The 16,445-nt window shown below is 47.7% G+C and overlaps 1 protein-coding gene and 1 pseudogene across 2 annotated transcripts in view; one reads left to right on the top strand and one right to left on the bottom strand.

Annotated features, from left to right (window-relative positions):
* STK24 (serine/threonine kinase 24) overlaps positions 1–16,445 on the bottom strand; it is a 126,066-nt gene that overhangs the window by 8,680 nt on the left and 100,941 nt on the right. For both annotated transcript variants that reach the window (XM_042979527.1, XM_007098395.3), the window contains exons 6-9: positions 6,826–7,011; positions 4,385–4,530; positions 2,758–2,887; positions 1,424–1,492 (exon numbers count right to left, since the gene is read on the bottom strand). In XM_042979527.1, the coding sequence (XP_042835461.1) occupies positions 1,424–1,492; positions 2,758–2,887; positions 4,385–4,530; positions 6,826–7,011 (531 nt within the window). The remainder of the gene's footprint in view (positions 1–1,423; positions 1,493–2,757; positions 2,888–4,384; positions 4,531–6,825; positions 7,012–16,445) is intronic.
* LOC107181189 lies at positions 7,319–11,645 on the top strand (annotated as a pseudogene).

Consider the following 16,445-nt stretch of genomic DNA (forward strand, 5'->3'; position numbering starts at 1 on the left):
TCCATTTAGGATTAATTCATTAATTCCAAATAATGATTCCAGAACAGTTTCTTCATACGCCCCACGAAAAATACATGGCTTCAGACAAACAGGAAATACCTATGCCATTTTCCCAAACTGCCTGATGCTGGTGGAGCGCCAATGGCAAATCACAGGGGAGCAAGGGAACATCCAGAAAGCCTGAAGGACCACTCTCCCAAACTACACAATAATGAGCAAGATGGTGTCTTATGGACAGAAGAGGAAGAGTGCAGGTACCCAGAAAAATCAGCCAGGACGAGAGCCAAAGAGGGACACAGAGAGGCCTCCACCTGCCCTGTGGGAAACCTGTGCATTCAGTGGTTTGAACTCCACACTCCAGGCTCCAGCATGGCCCCTCAGGCAAGCTCGAGAGGGCAGACCCTGGGCAGGGGAAGGACTAGGAGCTGGACGAAGCCAGCCCGGACACCGGGCGGGGGGGTGGGGGGTGGGGGGGGGGAGGAGGGGGACCTTGCCAAGGGGGAGTCACTGTGTGACTGAGGTTCAGGCCAAGTGGAGTGAGCAGGGCGGGGAGCCTGTGTGCATGGAGGCTCCCCTGGGGAGCTCTGAATCACCAAACAGAAGGTACCAGAGTGCGACTCGTTCTGAATTATCTTACAGGCAGCCTGAGTGTGTGTGTGTGTGTGTGTGTGTGTGTGTGTGTGTGTGTGTGTGTGTGCGTGCGCGCGCGCGGGGGGGGGGGCTCAAAAAAAAAGGACAGGGAGATCTCCAACTTTATTTTCAAATCACCTACTAACTGGATGAAGAATAATCTTCAGTTTCAAAATCTATTGTTGAGAACATCTCAAAATGCCATATACATATAGGTACCTACATGAGTCAGGGGTGGGGACGTGGGGGGCTCCCCGGGGAAGGAACAGGGAACCAGCACATGGGTGTAGTCCCAGAACGAAGGAGGGACAGGGGCTGCTCACTGGGGACACTGGTGGCCTGCTGGGTTAAGTGACTACAGGAGGATCCCAGTGAAATATGGGGGCACTCTAGGACAACTGAGGTCTCCAGGGAATCCGATTTCTCCTTTCAAATAAAATTCTACTTTTTACATCACCATACACTTGTCTGCGGCAAAGCAACCACGCTACAGCCAAACGGATTTTGTAGAAGGTAGTATAACTGAGGCTGAAAATCGCCCTGGTCACACAGAGACTTGGGCTGGGCCAGAACACTTGAGGTGACATCACAGGGACGTTTCCCAGGAGGGGCACCGGGAAGGCCGTGCCCAATCCCGGCCGGCCTCAGGGGACCACGGTGCGGACTCTCCTCCTGCTTGTGCCAACTTCTTCTAACCTCCCAAATGCTACGGGCAACATGTCACAGAAAGAGGACCCTGCTCCCCACTACTTCCCCCGCCACATCCCCCCCCAAAGTCAACTGGGGATCTTACCTCTGCAAACAGAGGAGAAATAATTGTAGATAAACACTGAGAGAAAGGCCTCTTTGGGATGTCTTTCATCTTAGGGAAGAAAGAAAAGGTAATCAGAGAGAAGCATTTTAACATTCATACTGCAACAATTCCAACTGTAGACTTCAGACATGCATCACATCAAATCTGAAATGCTGTCTGTTTGCGGGGATACCCAATGGGTCTGTCTTGCTGTCTTTCACCAGACTACAATGTTTCATTTGCAGCAATGCGCAACAAGCACGCAGGTGGGGAAACCGGGGTCTGGATTCCAAATGGAAAGACCCACGAGGTCCCAAAAGTGGCATCTGTATTCCAACACTGTGCTACCTATGTAGTGGGACTTGACTACAGAAACCAGAACCGAAGCTGACTGTTGCCAAGTGACTGTTGTAGGACAGCGGCCTATTTTCTACTTTTGCAACCTCTACAATAACTCCTATCTGCTTATCAAAGCCAGACTTATAGGATCACCAGGGGGCAGCCACTGGTCTACACTGCCGGAGAGGGACTACGCCACTGTGCTGTAAAAAGATTTTAAAAATACAGTTTTTCATAAACTTAAATAGGCATAAAACCAATTAATCAAAGTAAGGTTTTATATATGTACCAAAAGCACTACATTTGTTTTTAAGATCTTAAACAAATACTTCATCCCAAAATTCTGGTACCTTTTATGAGTAACCCCAATACACAAAGCAATACCCTGACCCCTGCTAATGTGCAAGCGTCAGGAAACGGATTCCATGGTGGTGGTGCAGGGCTGGGGGTGGGGTGGGGAGACAGCAGCAGCCTCTGCAGAGCAGACCTGAGGCCAGATTCTCAGGTCTGACTCTCTGGGTCATGAGACAGAATCTTTTTCTTTTTTTTTCTTTTAAATTCAAGTTAGTTAACATACAGTGCAATCCTGGCTTCAGGAGTAGAACCCAGTGATTTGTCACTTCCATATAACACCCAGCGCTCATTCCAACAAGTGCCCTCCTTAATGCCCACCACCCATTTAGCCCAACCCCCACCCACGTCCCCTCCAGCAATCCTCAATTTGTTCTCTGTATTTAAGAGTCTCTTGCTGCTTGCCACCCTCTCAGTTTTTATCTTTTCCTTCCCTTCCCCTATGTTCACCTGTTGTGTTTCTCAAATTCCACATAGGAGTGAAATCGTAGGATACCAGACAACATAACCTCTTATCTGTCAATTCAGGGACAGCGAGATTCCAAAAAAGCCTGCCCAGTAAAGGAGCAGGCTCCACACAAAAGGGACTCACAGGACCACCACTGGCTGATGATGACAGGTGTTAGTCGCTGAGCCAACGTTACCTTATTCCTTTCTAAGTCTGAAGGCTGAAGGGCTCCATTCTCAAGATTCTTTGGATCTTTCTCCCGGATAGTGAAGATCCAGTCCCCAGAGTCGCTGCCTCCAGATGCCTGGCTGTCGGTATCTGTTTCCCTTTGTAGAGAAATTCAGGCCAACTCCGTGAGCCAGCGCACGGCTCCGTCCCAAGGAGACCCACGCTCTCCTGCCCCAACCGAGCACTGTGCACTGCCCAGCCACCCCCCAGACTCCACCCCTACCTCCCATCTCCACCACCACACCCCCCTGACCCCCCTTTCAGAAGAGGACCTTGCCTCCTGCCTCAGAGAAAAGGAGAGACCATCAGACTGAGGCTCCCATAACTTCCCAAAGTGCCGGCGGCACCCACACTTTCCATCCCGCCTCCTGAAAGGGAGAGAGGCGTCTCTTCTGCAAGACAATCCCCCGCTGCGTGACAACCCCTCTCCCAGAGGGCACTTTTCTCCTCTTGGTCTCCTTCCCATGAACAAGTAGCCAGGCCTGTGGCTCCCTCAACACACCCGCCCCTCGAGCTACGGCCATGTCTCAGTCTGAATTCTTGGATGTGTTACCTACACTCACTGCCTCCGTTCCTTACCTTCTACTCACGCCAGAACCAACCTCGCCCCTGCACTGATGCCCAAAGGCCACTGATGCCCAGCACACCACTGGACAAGGGGGTTACTGCTCAGTCCTTCACCTGCTTGAGCCCTGAGCCTCAATGTTCCTGCTCATCACCCTTCCCCTGCAGGCTCTCTGCACCCAGATCACCCCTGACCCGGGTCATCCACAGGATCGTCCTCTACTCTAGGTGCTTCCCAGCACTCGGCCCTAGGCCTCGGGTCCTTCGCACTCTGCAGATGGAATCTGGGCAGCACCATTCACTCTCGTGGCTCCAACGACCATTTAGAGCGTGATGACTTAAAATCCATGACCCTCGCCTACACGCCTCCTGAGCCTGGATGCCACTCTACACCGGAGACATCCTCTTGGATGTCTTGTCAGCGACTCACAGCCTGTATTCAGGACACTGTCCTAACGGCCCCCACGTTCACGTCAGAGCAGGTGGTCTAGCTTCCCCCGACACCTCGTTCATGTCTTCAGCTAACGGAATTCCAACAGGCTTAACTTGATGCCAGTTTTTAGTAAGCAGCTTCCCACAGAGCTTGCACAACCCAAGTGTCTACCACAACACAACACGAGATCATAAAAACATACGTTTCTATCTTTTAAAAAATACTTTTAAGGCAGTTTGATCAATATTTTTAACAGCAGGAAGAAGAAAAGGAGAAGGAGGCCAGTTCTAGTCCTTTAAGAGCAATTCCGCCATACAGATTTTTCCTGCACAGACTCCACTGGCAACAAAAAGAGGCTAATAGGCTCCCAAACTGTCCCGTGCAAACACAAGAATCCCCATCAAGCCGGATTATCTAAAGACATATCGAATTCACAAGCAAGGCAGTAACAACCACTCCCCACCCCCCACAACACCCAAACAAGAGACAAGAACACACACGAACGTGACGCGTGCCCAGGGCTCACAGGCACCCCCCACCCCCACCCCCACAGCAGCCCGGCTCATGTGCACCCTACAATCCGGGGGAGCCGACTCACGTGTCTGAGTCTTCAGAACCGGAGTCTTCGTGGCTCTGCTCGGCCCTCCATCTCTTGTACCTGTCGATGAGCTCGGTCAGGTAGGAGGTCTTCTTTGAGTTGCGTATTATAAACTTGTGCTTCAGTAACTCCTTAGCAGTGGGTCTCTGGGAAACAAACCACCAAACGAGAGAAAGCATAAGATGAAGTTCCCTGCATTCTGATTCTGCCCTGAAGGACACACTTCTGCCTCAAAATGTCAAACAAGCCTGCTAAAACTAAACTAAAACTAAAGATCAAGTTCTGCTTCAGAGTTTGTTTCCGTAACAAAGCCATTATTCAAACAACAGTCCTTGGGCACCCGTGGGTGGAGTCCACGTTCAGTGTGGACACACAGCACTTAGTATCTAATGCGGTCCTGAACATTCTACAGGTAACCATCTGATGAAAGCAAACAACCTTCCTCTAGAAAAACACATTTACACAGGAAACGTGTCAGAGAATTTCAGAGATCATTCAAGACACCTAGAACACATACCTTCCGGTGTTCACATGACATGTTATTACAAATGCCGGCAGGAGAGAAAATATATATTCTGTATTACCTTGGTGATCTTCTATGTTAACGTTTGGCTCCTTCTCCCCAACACAGTAAGATAAATGTTCATTTGGCTACATCTAGAGGAAACTAGAGAGGAGCCAAGAGATTCCCTTTTCTTTGATACCAAAACAGAACCCAAGTTCCCTGGCTCATCAGCTTCCCCAATTCAGGAATACTGGTTTCCTTAGTCTGTCTCTTCCCCTGGGATTGGGGCGAGGCCCTCACCCAGGGCCTGGGTTCAGCCTGGCCACAGCCACACAGCATACTTGGAACTTGGCAACCGCTTTTGAGGATGGCAAACCCAATCATTACGGGGAGCATGGCTTCCCAGGGAGAAACGAATGTAGCCCAAACCGGGGCAAACAGCAAGAACACACAAACACCAGTTAGACTAAGGTCCCACTTACTCCGAGTTACTAAAGCTTTATTCATGAGAGCCGGGCAGGTGTCTCAAATTCAAGCTTACAGAAAACCTGGGTCACCTCAGGTTATGTCTCCCTCCCTGTCAGTTTCCCTGATTGTGAAGCTCCACGTGTGTCAGAAGTGCTCAAACCCTCAGCTTCTCGTCCTTTCCCTCCATGCGCGTGGGGACCAGGCAGGGATGGGGATGTGTGCACTGGGCAAGTAGGCGGATACTAGAAGTCGACTTGGAATGGGAAGGTTAGTCCACATCGCGGGTGTATCTTCTTAAGTGCTGCTGCACCGTGGCGGGGGGCTCACATCAAGACAGCACATCCAGAGTGGTGTCGACAGAGAGAGGAACAGTCCACACCCCTGACACCTGATGCTTTCCTGAGATGCCGGCTTGTGTGGCCTCAGGCTGCACCCCCAGAGGTTCGGAGAAAATGTTGCATTTCCCCATCGCATTCCTTCACAAAGCTGGCATATTAGAGAACCATGGTGCTCTTGTAAACTTAGTCACCCCTTTTCAGATAGGAGCTCATTAAAAAAGGGCTTCGGCTTGGCCTTCAGCCAATGCTGCTGCAAAACTCAGAAACAAACCAAGGGCATACGGTGCTATACACAACACCATGAAATACAAAGGTAACTTTCAAAGATATATCCTGATTGAGAGACAATTCGGCTAACACTGTATAGGGTTACTGCCATATGACTCTGCCAGGGTCAACTGTATCCAAAAAAAGAGTAAAAAGGAAAGGATAGGAGGGCAAGGTGGGTGATTCACTTCTGTTTTTTTATTTGCCTTTTCTTTCCTAACACACACCAAGAAGAAACTGAAAACATCTACTTTAAAGACACATTTAGCCATTATTTTTTTGGCCAGACTTCGCGATTACTAAAAACGGCTTAAAATAGCCTGACCTTTCACTATAAATATTAAAAATTTATGATTCCACATATAATATTACGGAGAACAGTCTTCGGGCTCAATGAGGTTATGAGATGGTAGACAATCTGAAAGGAAGTAAGTCGATTTCTGTTTCTTGCAAGATAAACAATAAATAAAAAATTTGCAACTCAAATCAATCATAGCCATGTAGAAAAAAAATTAATGTGGGCGCCTGGGTGGCTCGGTCGGTTAAGCTTCCGACTTTGGCTCAGGTCACAATCTCACGTTTCGTGAGTTCAGGCCCTGCATTGGGCTCTGTGCTGACAACTCGGAGCCTGAAGCCTGCTTCAGATTCTGCGTCTCCCTCTCTCTCTCCCCCTCCCCCGCTTGTGCTCTCTCAAAAATAAATAAATGTTAAAAAAAAAAAAAAAATTAGAAAAAAAAAATCAACGAGATCGTGAAGACAATGGTGACTAGGACAAGAGCGATTACAGAAATTCCAAGAAGATGTATCTAGACCAAGTGTGGCCGCACAGGAAGAGACACCCGCCCCGAGGTTGCAAGACTCACAAAGCTTGGCTCCTTGTTCAAACAGGCTTCAACGAACTCCTTGAGGGCTTTGCTGTAGTTGCCTTCCAGCGTCGGGGGATTGTTCTTTGGAATGAGGAATAAAACCTTCATGGGATGCAGCTCGGAGTGAGGGGGCTCCCCTTTTGCGAGCTCGATGGCTGTTATGCCCAGGGACCAGATGTCTGCCTGCAACAACAGAGCATCTTTAGAGACACCGGGAAGTGAATAAATTCAAATAAATAGATTTCTTAAGGAAGGAAAAAAAAATTCACACACATCTCAGTGTACTTCTGAGGTTTTGAAGATCATTGTTTTTAAGTGAACAGAAAAAAGGCTTTGGAATAATTTCAAAATAGGCGACACATAGGAGAAAATTTAATACATAAAACATCCTCTGGCCCTGCACCTAGGCAGCTTTTACAATTATTCATCCTCCATTTACTGCTGGAAGTACAAGGCACTCCGTGTTAAATGAAGTCCCCGGAGTTGTAGGATGGGTAAGGAGAGGTGAGCAGAGAGGGCACACTGGGGGCGTGGAGGGGTTCCGCGACTCATCCCATCAAGCCAGCTTACGACTAAGCACAGCTGTGAGGTCGAGAGCAGGCACACTGGTCCCAGAGACTTGGGTTTAAACGCCAGTTCTACAACCAAAGCCTTATGACATTACACAAAATATCTAGCCTATGAGCCCAGTTCTCTCATCTGTAAAATGGGAATAATACTAGGGTGGTTGAGCAAGGTGCCTCACATAGTGCCTAGAACTTAAAGGAAATGGGTTTCTTATGAAAATGTTCAAGCGCACATAGAAATGGAGAATATTAACTGAATGTACCCCCCCCCCCAGACTCATCACATGAAGTTACTAATTATTAACAATTTGCCACATGGGCTTTGTCTATTTTTTGCCACAGTGCCTTGTAAAGGAAATCACACACACCGTGACGTGCACCCTTTGCTTCAGCTTTGCAAGGGTTTTTTACTACCTATCAACACCTAAAATTAACAGTAATTTTAAAACTGACAATAATATGGGGCACCTGGGTGGCTCAGTCGGTTAAGCATCCGACTCTTGGTTTCAGCTCAGGTCATGATCTCACAGTTAGTGAGTTCGAGCCCCACATCGGGCTCTGCACTGACAGCATGGAGTCCCCTTGGGATCCTCTCTCTCCTTCTTTCTACTGCTCCCCTGCTCGTGCTCTCTCTCAAAATAAATAAGTAAACTTAAAAATTAACAATAATTCATATGCTGTAACAATAGTTAAATCTTCTCAATTCTTAAAAAAGTATTTTCACGGTAGGTTTGCTGGAATCAGGATCCAAAGGAAGCCCATACCTTGCGATCGGCCAGCAGGTCACCTAAGGCTCTTTTAATGTACAACAGTCTGCACCCTGCCCCATCTCCCCATTGCCACTGTCTTGAGGAAGAAACAGGCCCCCAAATTATGGATTTGTCTGGTTTCTTCCTGGAGTCAATTACTGCTGTTTTTCAAGCTCCTGTATTTCCTGTCAAATGACAGGTTAATTGGCTCTAGGGGCTTGGTTAGATCCACCGCTGGCAGGAAGCAGGAGGCCTCACACGGGGTCCAGCTGCCCAGTCCCACTTCTGCCCAGCACCTGCTGTGGCCACAGGGGGTCAGCTGGGGGGAACCGAACCCCATGGCCACGGGAGGCAAGTAAAAAAAAAAGCAGGTAGTCTTGGAGAAAGCAGTTAAGGAGGCTCCCTCGGCAGTTGCTAGCAGCCCCCGGCTAAGGGGACAGCCGCTGTTAAGGACACAGCAGGACCGAGGGGCCAGTAAAGCAGGGGAGGAGGCAGGGTGGCCTCTGCCCCATGGCATTTACCACACCTTTGGTGCTCTGCTCACCGGGCACTGGAAACCCATGGCAGATCAGAACCTAACCGATCCCTCACACTCACTCTACGGCAAGGAAACGGAAAGGCTGAGACACCGTTCGGGTCACGGCAGGACACAGACATTTCTAACCTTCAAGACCCGCTGTGTCCTCACAACCCTAGTGAGTGCCAGAGACCCTCACGGCTATCTCCCTGCCTGGCAGCCCGTGCGGTCGGGGCCAACCACACGCTCCATTTCTTCTGTTCTCAGTGAAGATGGGTGCAACAGGCGGCGAGCCCCATTCTAAATTCCTCGTCCTACAGGGATCGGACTGGAAGAGTCGGCACGGGGAACCATATTCCCACTTGCCTTCCCTTGGCAGCCCGGACTCTGCTTCGGTTCACATGTGTAGTTGCTTTTAAAATCAGCAAGGGGGCGCCTGGGTGGCTCAGTCGTTAAGCGTCCGACTTCGGCTCAGGTCATGATCTCACGGTTCGTGAGTTCAAGCCCCGCTTCAGGCTTTGTGCCGACGGCTCAGAGTCTGGAGCCTGTTTCAGATTCTGTGTCTCCCTCTCTCTGACCCTCCCCTGTTCATGCTCTGTCTGTGTCTCAAAAAAAAAAATTTTTTTTAATAAAAAATAAATAAAATCAGCAAGAAGGTGACTGACCGCAGAGTGCCTGCCTCCAGGAGGGGGAAGCTGGGTCACGGGGGCGTGCGGCAGGACGAGAGCAGGCGTGCAGGGAGGGAAGGATGCGAGTGCGGGGCAGCACTCAGCCCTCACATGGCGGCAGCTCTTTCCCCTCAACGTCCAGCTGCCACTCCCGCCTTCCTGGACTTCATGAGAACTGCTGCTCTTTGCAAAGCCTGCTGCTTGGCACCCATCTGCCTCCCGGCCATACAGACACAGGGCCTTAGTCCCACTGACCCCTGGGACCACCTCCAGGCCACCAAGCATTCCACAACCACTTAAAAACTTGGTAATTGGAAGGCCAGACTGACGATGGTCTTTGCTGGCGGCCTCTCGTGGCATGCCCGTGCACTTACTTCCCTCAGGCTGCAGGCCGGACAATAAGCAGACAGCCACAACATTTCAAGGACCCAGCCCCTGCTTCCACACGCCAGTACAGGCCAAAGGTCGGCCAAGGAAGCCGCCTTCTCAGCCCCACCCATAAGACATTGCCAAGGTCTTCAGAGAGGCACAGGCATCGCCCTCCTGCGTCCCCGGGAGGGCCGGCCAATACAGCTTCGTCATGGCAAAACATGTGCCATCCAGCCAGGCAGCTGAGCCAGGAGCCCGTGTGTCACGCCAGCTCTTGAATTCCTCTTTGGATCCTCCTAGATCAGCCAGGTGCCAGGTGTGTGGCTCCTGGCCTCTGGGCACCTGGTCCCCCTCTATCCCCCTCTATCCTTTGTTCCCTGGGCTTCTCTGGGGGGCTCCCGAGCATCTTCCTCCCGGGGACTCCCTCTCTAGACATCTCACACCCTGCTGACTAATGTGGAAAACTTGATGGACACTTGAACACATGGCAAGGAATCTGGCATTATGTATCAAAAGCCATAAAAATATCCACACTTGCTAAAACCAATTAATTCCACTTCTAGGAATCTATCCTAAGTAAGTAATTTTAGATTTAGAAAATGGTGTATGCTGCCCAAAACATTCAACAGCAGCACTTCTCACACTAAACCTGGGAGGAATGATTAAGTTGCTCTAACATATTTATGGAAATACTGCACATGTGATGACGTTGTTGACAGAGAATCAGAAATAACACCAGAGTCTATCTATTACTGTATTTAGTAAATGTGGCATCACATGGGAACACGTGTCTGGGTTTTAAAATAAAAGTTATGTGGGGGAAGGGTGGTCATTTTCCAAAGCAATTAAAATTGAGGCATCAGAAGAGACCTGTTTTACTGCCATCTGGGAAAAACACGAAACTAGATATTAAAAGAAAACAAAATTATATTTTCAATATAAACCCAAGTCAACAGTTTTAAGGGCAGGCGCTTTGAAATGCAGATACGTATCTGTGAACGGACTTTTTTTCCTACACGCACAGTTCTAGAGGCATGCTCCTAAGTGACCACAGAGTTACCTGGTATTGATGATCAGAGACTCTTGCCAGTGAGGCTGGGGTTGCTACTAAAATACAACATTCTAAACCCTTGTAATACCATGTTAATTAAGTAAAAGTAAGCTGACTACAAATCTGCAGATACAACACACTGTAAGTGGTATGAAAAATTTATGAACAGAAAATATTCTAGAAGGAACCACAGTCAACTGTCTATAATCACGAGGAAGAGGAGCGGGGAGAAAAACAAAACAAAACAAGAATCCCGCCTTTTGGCTCCCTGAGCAGCACGATGGTGGTGGTCAGAACAAGTGCCTTATGAAAGGTGACAAAAAGGGAGCCAGGAAGAAAGTGGTTGGTCCATTTTCTAAGTAAGACGCGTATGATGTGAAAACACCAGCTATTGTCAATATAAGAAATACTGGAAAAACACTCATCAGGAGAAATCAAGGAACCAAAGTCACATCTGATGGCCTCAAGGGTTGTATTTTTGAAGTGAGCCTTGTTGATTTGCAGGAACGATAAAACTGCATTTAGAAAGTCAAGCTGTTTAGTGAGGATGTTCAGGGCAAAAACTGCCTAATTTCCATGACATGGATCTTAGCTGTAAGAAAATGTGCTCCATGGTCAAAACACAGCAGACCAGGACTGAAGCTCATGGTGATGTCATGATTACCGATGGTTATTTGCTTCGTCTATGTTGTGTTGGTTTTACTAAAAAATGCAACCACCAGATGCAGAAAACCACTTATGGTCAACACCAACAGGTCCGACAAAATTGGAAAAAGGTGATAGAAATCACGACCCAAGAGGTACAGATAAATGACTTGAAAGAAGTGGCCAATAAACTGATTCTAAACAGGGGTGCCTGGGGGGGCTCAGTCAGTTAAGCGTCTGACTTTGGCTCAGGTTATGATCTCACAGTTCACGAGTTCAAGCCCTGTGTTGTTGGGCTTTGTGCTGACAGCTGGGAGCCTGGAGCCTGCTTCCGATTGTGTGTGTGTGTGTGTGTGTGTGTGTGTGTGTGTGTCTGCCCCTCCCCTGACTGTGCTCTATCTCTCTCTCAAAAATAAACATTAAAGAATTTTTTTTTCAATTTATAAACTCATTCTAGACTGCATCAGAAAAGATACAGAAAAGGCTTATCAGTCTATTTATCCACTCTGTGAGGTCTTTGTTAGAAAAGTAAAAATGCTGAAGAAGCCCACATCTGAATTAGGAAAACTCCTGCAGATTCATGGTGAAGGCAGTAGTTCTGGAAAAACTACTGGGGATGAAACCAGTGCTAAACTTGAACGAGCTGATGGATAGGAGCCACCAGTCTGAGAATCTGTTCAAAATTCAGACATTTAATGCTGACAAATAAAAAATCTTATTTGTGATGTTTAATTTCTTTTTTAATGTTTATTTATTTTTGAGACAGAGAGAGACAGAGCATGAACAGGGAAGGGTCAGAGAGAGACAGGGAGATACAGAATCTGAAACAGGCTTCAGGCTCTGAGCTGTCAGCACAGAGCCTGATGCGGGGCTCGAACTCACAGACCATGAGATCATGACCTGAGCCAGCGTCAGAAGCTCAACCAACTGAGCCACCCAGCCACCCCAAAGATGTTTAATTTCTGATTGTTGTTTTTAAATCATCTAAACTTGGTGAATCAGATGTTCTAAACTGGTGGTGATGTGAAGTTTTCTGAATTAGCGTATGGATTTTATCCATTGCTCTTAGTTAATAAATAGCTGTGAATTGGAAGTGATCTGTTAAGCTGCAGTGATCTGGACTAGAAGTGTTATATAGGTGGTTAATAAAAGGAAATTTTTTCTGGGGCACCTGGATGGCTCAGTCGGTTCAGTGCCCAGCTTCCGCTTAGATCATGATCTCACAGTTCATGGGTTCAAGCCCCAAGTCGGGCTCTGTGTTGACAGTTCAGAGCCTGGAACCTGCTTCAGGTTCTGTGTCTCCTTCTCTCTCTGCCCCTTCCCCGCTCACACTCTGTCTCTTTCTCTCTCTCAAAAATAAGCAAACGTTTAAAAAAAAATTTTTTTTAGGAAATCTTTAAAAAAAAAAAAAAAAAAGAGGAAGAAAGAAAAGAAAAAAATACGAATCCCAAATCAGTTATTACTAGTCAAAACATAGGTCAAAAAAGGATTTGACAGAAACTATTTACTTAGATGCAGTACTGAGGAACACATTTATAAGCAGCATATAAAGGTATAAAAATCCTTTCAGCACCAAACATCAACACACGGCTGATTAGAAAAGCCCCAACCACTACTTCGTGCTGAGAGCCTACTGTTTACTCTCCTAGCTGCATGTTTTCCCTTCTGGCTCACATCCTATCCTGCCCCCACCTCCAGGACTCATCACTCGCAGCGGGGTCTGTGGTAATTCCTGATTCTGTGCTGGAACCAGAGGAAGCCAGCGGATCAGCACCAGACAGGGAGAGCCAATCACACGCTGCAGTGAACAGGCCAACCACGCAGATTCCAAAAACTGATGGGCTAATACTGCTGCTTTTCACTCATCTTTAACAATTTTTTTTCACCAACGCATCTATCACCTATTGCCATTTTTCACCATGGTTAGACAATATATGGTTATTTTGGAGACTGGACATCAAAATAACTTAAACCTGTGCTGGGGTGATAGGTCTACAGATGTTTTTCTTTTTCCATCACCCGCCACCCCCCCCACCCCCCCCCCCCCCGTATTTTCCAGTATGTACTGCTTTTGAGGCCATAAAAAGGGAAAAGTCATTTACAAGAGAATACAGACACCAGCCTCTCAGGGTCTACAGGATATTTCAGTTAACAGGCAAGTCAATTTCTCCAGCCTCATTTACATTCTTCACCACAATCCACAATCTACAATCCAGATACATAGGTCTCTCCGTTCCCACACTGGACTTGGGTCGAACATCCCTCCCTCATCTCTAAGGGGTCTGTGAAGCCTTCCCCAGCTCGCTCTGACATTCCTCACTCAGCTCCCTGCGCCCCCGCTCCCTGTTAGAGCTACCTGCCCAGTACTGCAATTACTCATGGGAGATACAATTATTTAGCACTGGGCACAACTACAGCAATAACCAAATGAATGAATACACAAAAGGGACATGGAACACGGACTATGTCTTTACACAAGTCCAATCCATTTGCTAACATGCCATCACCATAACCTTATAAACAAAGGGCGGGGGGGAGGGGGGGGTGGAGGGAGAAAGATTAATGTTCTCCAGCCCAAGCCCCTGCTCAGTGTTGAAAGCAAAGGCTTCCTTATGGGAGAGCAGAGTTATCTCCCTTGGCACATCTTCTAGGTCTCAAGGCTTCTTAAATAAACCAAGCTACCCTACTTCACCTTAAAAGTAACAGAAATAAGGCTCTTAAGACACATGGGTAATCATGACCTAATAATGTCATACTTAGATTATGAACTAAGATCAACATAAGACATCCTATATGTACGTCCTCTGTGTACAAACACATTCAGGACACCTAAGGAGTCTGGACAAATGACAAGCAGTCAAAGATATGGGTTCAAGAGGTCATTACGTTAAACAAGGTTCTAGACATACACATAAAACGAATAAAAATTTTAATTAGTTAATTAACTAATAAAACTTTGGTCCAGTAAGATGAAGATCCCAGGAAGGCAGGTGCATGCTATCCTTGGCCCAACCAGACCTTCCTTTGAACAACAGGGAGTGTACCAAAAATGAAAGTGATGGGAACAGAACCACCCACCGGGGCTGTGCACTCCTTTCTGGAATGCAAAGGCTGATGGAGAAAATGCCTGGATGGACACCTGAGGAAGACCGGAAGGGGCCCATGAAAAACAAACCAAATAAGTTTGTGTATCAGGAGAGCAGAGTAACCACAAAGCCCCTCCAAGAGCACAGAGCACCCGGCCAGGGGGCCAGGCCAGCCTCTGAGAAGGGAGGCAGTCACTGGAAGAGGATCTGTAAATCAGGCATTGTTCCAGACAAAAGCTGCTAGCCCAGAGCCACAACTACTGGGAGAGAACTAATGTCACGTTATCCCCCGAGGCCCCAGACTCAGACATAGAGATTAGCCTTATCTGCACTTTCCACACCTCCTGGGTCAACAAATCTGGGAAGCCAAGTTCACATAAATGTAATTTTCGCACATGATTTCCAGTTGAGAGGTGTTGGCTATGACCCAGGCAAATGAAAGAATTCACTTCTGACAAGCCAGAGTAAGAGGTATAGTGAAAGGTTAGGGAGAAGAGTGGCATCAACGTTCTCAAGCTCCCCAGCCAAGGGGTCGTCCCCAGAGCTGGAGACCAGTATCTTTAAATCTACCTAAGAACACTGCAACACCTACTGATCAGATAAGAGCATTTGGATCAGGACAAGAACTCCAGGGGAAAAAAGGTGGCAAAGCTTTATGATGCAGTAAAACCTCTGCTGCCAGAGGCCACATCTTGGGCAAAAGTCCAGAGTGGCCCTGCAAGAGGAAGAAAGAGAGGAAGGGGAAGGTCCTGGATAACCAGGCCACTCCCTGAGGAAAAAATGTGAAGTGACCAGTGATGGGTGTCTTAATACTGAAAATACAAGAACTGAATCCAGAGTCACAAGCGCCACGATTGATCAGCTCATTTACTAGAAAGGAAGAAGAGAGCCATCAGTGTGGTGTAATCAGATGAGTTCAGAAACTTGGGTTCTGGTCCCTACCAAAATCTAGACTTATGAACTCCGATAAAAGGGCCTCAGCCTAAAATAAAGAGAGAGGACTGGTCAAGCCCTAAAATGCTATGACCCCATCAGCAAAGGTGGCTGCAGAGAGGACTCTGGATGGAGGGAACCCATCCACAGGGCAAAAAGCACGATGAAGCCCACAGAGCTCTGTTACGCTAGGGGTTGAAAACCCACCAGTCGCCTACCGGCCAGTGGCTACCAAAGCCATCAGCATGACCATGGCAGTCACAGCCACACCACAACTTAAAAGTGAGACAGCTAGGTGGGTCCCTGCCATGCTAGAAGCAGGTACACCTGCCACTCTGATACAACATCTTCTCTTTAAACAGCTGATGGCTCCCACCGATGCCCAAAGGGCCGGACGGAAGGTTCTGTGCCTAGGAAAAGTCTACTTACTGTCTGCTGACAAGACTCCCATTTTAAAAAGACGAAACAACGCCTGGCATGTAAATGTATGTGAGTTAAATATCTGTTTTCCTAGAAACTTCTGAAGAACCAATTAATTCTCTGTGGACCGTGTGACGATTATTCTGTGTACAACCTGAGAATGAGCAGCCTGGGGGAGAGGGGAGTTAAATCAAAGATTCCCAAGGCAAGGTGCCTAGGATTTATAGTCTAAACTAGGAAGTTTAAGAAAGTTGAAGGTACCAGGGAAAACAACCCAGGAAAAACTGGGAGAGGACGTTTGACAGGTAAAAAAGGTGGAAAAGAAGAATTATGGTTTGCCTCCTGTTGGGAAGGAGCCTCTGAGAATAAATGATCCTAACCAAGAATTAAAAATAATGAGAGGAAGAACCTGTAGCACCAACTAAAAGCATATTCTTTCCAGACTCTGGTCTTAACATTTTTATGAACTCTCCATTTCTTTCGTGGGAGCCTCCTTCTATGCTTGTCCCTTAACTATGCTTAGAGCTCTGTCCAGGGCCCCCTTCCCTCATCCACTCCCGCTCAGGCTTCGAGCACCACCTATAGACAGATAATCTCCAGCCCTCTCTGTGGA

The sequence above is a fragment of the Panthera tigris genome, chromosome A1, assembly GCF_018350195.1.
Source record: "Panthera tigris isolate Pti1 chromosome A1, P.tigris_Pti1_mat1.1, whole genome shotgun sequence".
Taxonomy (NCBI): Eukaryota; Metazoa; Chordata; class Mammalia; order Carnivora; family Felidae; genus Panthera; species Panthera tigris.